At 34.9% G+C, this 6589-nt stretch overlaps 1 protein-coding gene across 1 annotated transcript; it reads left to right on the top strand.

The window, feature by feature from the left end:
• The first annotated feature begins 4330 nt into the window (after nucleotides 1-4330).
• TENT5D (terminal nucleotidyltransferase 5D) lies at nucleotides 4331-5503 on the top strand. The gene has a single exon (XM_059385662.1). It carries the CDS (start codon nucleotides 4331-4333, stop codon nucleotides 5501-5503), a length of 1173 nt encoding a protein of 390 aa, XP_059241645.1.
• The last annotated feature ends 1086 nt before the right edge of the window (nucleotides 5504-6589 follow it).

Below are 6589 nucleotides of genomic sequence, written 5' to 3'. Positions count from 1 at the left end.
TTTCTCAGAAGCCCCCCTCAAGTTGTCCCCCTGCATCTCTGCCTCTCTCTCCTCCCCCCTCCGGGGACCTGCCCCTGCCCTCCTCCCAGGTCCCGCCTCTGGCGGCAGCTGGATCACCATCTCCGGGAATGACCGTGAAGTCCTTCCCACGGGCTGTGTGGGAGTGACCGCATCCCTCCGGTGAGCAGAAGAGGCTGCCCAGCGCCTGGCTGGGCACCCCTGAGCCGGGGATGTCACAGGGTCCCGGGCTCCCACAGACGCACCCTTGAACAGGGCGTGCACTGCTGGTACCTCGGTAGGAGAGCCGCAGGCGGGGCACGCTGGGGCCAGGGGTGGGGCTGCCCCCATGGAGCAGTAGGTCCCCCAGGAGGCAGCAGATGGCCCAGGCCGAGGGGGCCATGCTAGGGGAACCGAGGGCACCACGCTGCTGGTCGAGGTGCCCCGGGTCCGCTGCTGGCTGCTGGTTGTTGTTTCGGCTTTGTTTATTTTTTTTTAATTTTTTTTAAGTAGGTTAAAAGCCCAATATGGGTCTTGAACTCAAGACTCTGACAGCAGAGATGCTCTACTGACTAAGCCAACTAGGTGCCCTCCAAATGGTCTTGATTTTAAAAATAAGTTTATGTAGCTGTGGATACAGAAAGGTGAAAAAAAACTGGTTATTAAAACTATGATTTTGATATTTAGGTAATATATTGCTCAACCAAATGAGCTTTACCACATTTTAGCAAGTTGGTGTCACTGTTATTTTTTTAACAAGAAATAACAGGCCTCAAATATTCTATATGTGTATTTTTTAAGCTCTCTAGATAATTCTGAAAACCAGAAATTTGGGGTGTCATTAACATGGGTGATCAAGCAGCAACCAAATATTTGTACAGTGATGATCAATTTCCCTACATCACTTCTCTTGTGTAAAGTGAAGTTAAAATTTGGACAACCTCTTTCTTGTCTTTGCAAGATCATAGTATGATTTTTTTCTGGGAAACAAAATTCTGGCCCTTCCTTCCCTCTAAAGTAAGACTTCCTATTTCTTGACTTTTTGACCAAGGACTCCTACATTTTGACAATTACTTATTTATGACTTTGGAGGGTTTTATTTGTACATAAGTATCCTTGTACATTATGTACACATATTGTACATAAATATCCTTCTATATGGAAAAGAATGTGGTAATATTAATGTCAGTATACCAATGTAGACAATCTTTATTTTCAGATCATTGATAATTTTAGGTATAGGTTTACAGGGGGACTATAGGCCTGGGATTGGAGCATTGAATTTTAAACTTTTAGATAATATTGACAATGGATATCTGCCATAAGAAAAGGAAAAATTGCCAGTTGCAATAGAAATTTACATATTAAAAAGGAATTGGGGAAAGCTTTCTATATCAATTAAAGTTGTATAGTTTACATGTGATATTTCTAAAATATTAGATAAATGATTGACCTTGCTTAGGCCTTGACATGAAACCAGCCAACGTTATTAATTATTGTTTTTCCAGTTTGAGAATTTGAGGGTAACACATTTTGTTAGCTTAAAACAATTCAGTGATATTTCCAGAAGAGAACTTAGGAAATAGGCCTGCCAGTTCTTACTGCATAATCTGTTCTTCATGTAACATTTTATTTTTTCCAATGTCCTAAAGTCAATATACAAACCATTTCTGTTGATGGATGAATAAACAAAATCCAACAACCTGGTGTATAGTCAATTCAGCCTATTTATCTTTAAGGATTGATTTGTATATTGACATTGCTAACAAAATTTACTGAACATTAGTAATTAATGTGGCTTAAAATGAAACAAAGAATACCTTATATGAGCCATTTCCTCCCATAATAAAAATAAGTACTTTTTTATTCACATATATGGAGATTTCATATACAGAAACAGAATATGTTTAGTCTTAGTCTTATCTTCCCATTGACATAGATTTGCCATTGCTTAATTGGCCTTTTGCAAAATGCTTGGACTGTCAAAGTCAATTCAAAATAAGTCAGTATAAGAAAGACAAATACCATGTGATTTCACTCATAAGTGAAATTTAAGAAACAAATGAACAAAGAAAAAAGACCCCAAAAAAACCCTAAAATACAGAAAACAAACTTGTTGTTATCTGAGGAGAAGTGGGTGGGGGGATGGATGAAATAGGTGAAGAGGATTTAAAGTACACTGAGCACGAGTAATGTACAGAATAGTCAAATCAGTTTATTGTACAACTGAAAGTAATATAACACTGTATGTTAGTTATACTGGAATTAAATAAACAAAAAGAAAACAAATTGAAAAAAGAAAAAAAAAGTTGATTCTACAGATGTCAAATAATATGATGATATTTGCTCTAGTTCCACTAGGGAAATAATACAACATTAAATTCTAAATATTAAGTTTCTGTACCAATAGCTCTTTACACAGGCAAAATATGAATACTGCCTACACAAATCTGCCTTAAACTTCATATATATTTTTTTAATTTCTGGAATTCAGGGAAGAAAACCTAAACCCAAAGCTTCATCAATAACTACCACTTTTTTTTATTTTTCTAGTTTTATTTGCTTAAACAGCTTAATAGAGTATTTGAAGATCTGCGTAGTAGTTGTAATTGTACCAAATTACATAATAGTATTATCTTTAACAATTGCATTTATAGTATTTATAACTTTAATTTCTTAACACCCCCAAACCGTAAAATTTTCTGAACATGTCATATTGCACATTTGTAGAAAACCTTTTTTAAAGCTCAGGAATCTCAGGGTTTTGTATATCCTTGCTCTCATTCTGGAGACAAATGGAGTAGTCTCATGTATTTTTCACTTTTTTTTTACATATTTCTATTTTTTATTTTTTATTTATTTTATTTTTTTATTATGTTATGTTAGTCACCATACAGTACATGATTAGTTTTTGATTAGTATTCCATGATTGGTTGTTTGCGTATAATACACAGTGCTCCATACAATGTGTGCTAATTATTATTTCCTTCAACCAAAATTTCTTTCTTTTTTAAAAATTTTCCAGGGTGCCTGGGTGGCTCAGTAGGTTGAGCCTCTGCCTTCAGTTCAGGTCATGATCTCAGGGTCCTGGGACGGAGCCCCAGATTGGGCTCTCTGCTCAGCAGGGAGCCTGCTTCCCCCTCTCTCTCTTTCTCTGCCTACCTTTCTGCCTACTTGTGATCTGTCTGTCAAATATTTTTAAAAAATAAAAATAAAATTAAAAATTCCATTATCCAACTTATAATACATCACTAATTTCAAATGTAGTATTCAATAATTTATGTTTTGTATAACACTCAGTGCTCATTGCATCACTTTCCTGACTTAAAGCCCATCACCCAATCACCCCATCTCCCACCAACCTCCCATCTAGCTACCTTCATTTTGTTTCCTAAAGTTTAGAGTTTCTCATGGTTTTTCTCCCAATTATTATTTCCTTTAACCAACATTTCTTAAAAGGTTACTGGACACATAGAAGAGGTGATGAATTGGGTACCTTCTTTATCCTCAAATTCAAGGAATTCATACCCTAATGGATATGTAGTATCCATTAGTAATTGTCTTTAAAATTTGAGCTGTAGTATATGTGAAATATGGTTTCATATGTACCCCATATATATATTCATATATATGTATGAAATGCCCTAAAGCTTTTGGTTTAAGGATGCTATATATTGCTTCTAAACATTATGCCTTCAGTCAGCTGGGTCTAACACACACACACATGCTCTTTGATCTCGCTTTAAATTCATGGTGATTAATATCAATGATGTATTATGGTAATTTAATGACAAAAATTATACCAAATATAATCACTATAGTATTTACATAAAGATTGAGGTCACCATTTTACATAAAAAAATAATTACAGCTCTAATAATTGCCTCAGAATGTTTGTTTGCATGCACCAATGGATCTAACAATTCTGACTTAATCATAGTGGCTTCTATTTCACTTACTTAACTATAGAGAACAAACTGATGGTTACCAGAGGGAAGGTGGGTGGGGGGATGGGTAAAATAGGTGATGGGGATTAAGGAGTACACTTACTATGATGAGCATTGGCTGTTGAACAGGTGTTGAATTACTATATTGTACACATGTAACTAATATTACAATGTATGTTAACTATAATTTAAATAAAAACTTTTAAAAATAAATTTAAACACAATTAGGTACAGTGACAATTTTCTTTATAGCATTAGCTTTGTTTATGTTGAGGGTAAGTCTGTTTTTAACTTTTTCATGTGCTTTAGATATAACACTGATTTTGCAATGCTAACATTTCCTCTCAATGTTTTGCTTGCTTTTTAGTTGATCTACTGTCTTTACAATGTCTGAAATCAGATTTAGCAATCTCATTTGGGATCAAGTTATAACACTGAATCAAGTGTTAGATGAAGTAATTCCAATTCACGGAAGGGGGAATTTCCCCACACTGGAGGTAAAACCAAAATATATCATTCAAGTTGTGAAAAATCAATTGATAAAGCAAGGGATTATTGTTAAAGATACCCGACTGAATGGATCCACAGCAAGTTATATACTTGCAAGCCACAATGGAATCAGCTATAAGGATCTAGATGTTATTTTTGGTGTTGAACTACCAAGCGATCAGGAATTTCAAGTTGTTAAAGATGCAGTTCTTGGTTGTCTGCTTGACTTTTTACCAAAAGGTGTAAAAAAGGAAAAGATCACCCTAAAGACAATGAAAGAGGCTTATGTGCAAAAGATGGTCAAAGTCTGCAATAAGCATGATCGCTGGAGTCTCATTTCTCTTTCAAACAACACTGGAAAGAATGTAGAGCTAAAATTTGTGAATTCGCTCAGACGACAATTTGAATTTAGTGTTGATTCCTTTCAAATTGTTTTGGATCCCATGTTAGAATTCTACAGTGACAAAAATGCCAAACTAACCAAAGAATCCTATCCTGTTGTGGTAGCTGAAAGCATGTATGGAGACTTCCAAGAAGCAATGACACATTTGCAATACAAGCTTATATCTACTAGAAAACCTGAAGAGATTAGAGGTGGTGGCCTTCTAAAGTATAGCAACTTGCTGGTTCGTGACTTTAAGCCAGCTTGTGAAGCAGAAATCAAGACACTGGAACGTTATATGTGTTCTAGATTCTTCATTGATTTTCCTGATGTAGCAGAACAGCAAAAGAAGATTGAATCGTACCTCCGTAACCATTTCATAGGTGAAGAAAAGAGCAAATATGACTATCTTATGACCTTGCGTGGAGTTGTAAATGAAAGCACTGTTTGTCTCATGGGTCATGAAAGAAGGCAAACACTCAATATGATCACCCTTATGGCTCTAAAAGTACTTGGAGAACAGAATATACTACCCAATACAGATAATGTAACTTGTTTTTATCAGCCTGCTCCATACTTAGCTGCTGAGGGAGGGTATCCTACTTATTATGTAACTTCTGGACCACCACCTATTTTCTTTCAGCCATACCACCCACTGCACTTTCATGTGCCAAATGGTATGGTTTAAAAACAAACACGCATACAACAGAAACTTTGCTTTAATTAAACACCTCATAAAGCAAGTTTCTAAAATCCATAAAATTTAAGATCTATTTTTATTTTTGTGCAGTTACCATTTTCCATCAATTATAGCTTAAACCATTATAGTAAATAGAATATCATCTATGAACTGGCCACTTTAAATTATTTTCAAGTGTTATTGATTAGCTATTATAACTTTCAAATGTTGTGGATCACTTAAAATGATTTTCAAATCTCACTAAGTCTTAAGTAAGACTTTCAAATTTGCTCTGACAAATACATTACAGATGCCTGCATCTCTGATTAAAACATAATAGAACAGACACATGTATTAAGGTCCAAAGATACAGTAAATACAAGTGCCACCACTTTGGTGTTCAATCAATCCCTTTGTTTCATTCACTTCATTTTTTTCTAGTGAATATATTACCATCAGTGAATTTTCAGTACTTAACAAAAATACCTAATTTCAAAGGCAACAGATGTAGAAGAGATAAAACTCTGGACTTTACAAGCACTTAATTTGCTTTCCAATTAAATTGGGCTAGATACAAAATCTTACTATGGTTTGAAGGAACATTGAAAAAACTTGTTCTGAAGAACACTGGACATTAGTAATTTGTCAACTGTCGAATAAGTTAGTTATTTTTTTGATCTGAAGATTAATACCATCCAGCTGTAAAACCAATACTGCAGTCAGTTTTATAGGTTTCTTCATTCTTCCCACTAAATAAGTTGAAAAGAATGGAAATGACCAACTCTGAATGCAAAAATTTTCTGTCATCTGTTAGAGGGTCTAAATGGCAAATAGCAAAAAACAAAAAGAAACAAACAAAAAAACAAAAAAAGGTAGTGTTTTTTGTTTTTAGCCATGCATGTTATTTACTATTTTTTTTATGATCTATTTGTGTAACATCTTAGTATATTTGGAGACATTCAGTGTTAGTAAGTGAAAATATTTTCATTATTGCTAAATGAAGCTTTTTTTTTTTAATTTTGGTCTTACCAAACATCAGTTTATAACCTGCCACTCAAGTGCCTCCTCATGTGAGTTTTTGCATAATACTATAAT

Source organism: Mustela nigripes, chromosome X (assembly GCF_022355385.1).
Source record: "Mustela nigripes isolate SB6536 chromosome X, MUSNIG.SB6536, whole genome shotgun sequence".
Lineage (NCBI taxonomy): Eukaryota > Metazoa > Chordata > Mammalia > Carnivora > Mustelidae > Mustela > Mustela nigripes.
Note: the sequence above shows the minus strand (reverse complement) of the source record. Positions and strands in the feature narration are given on the sequence as shown.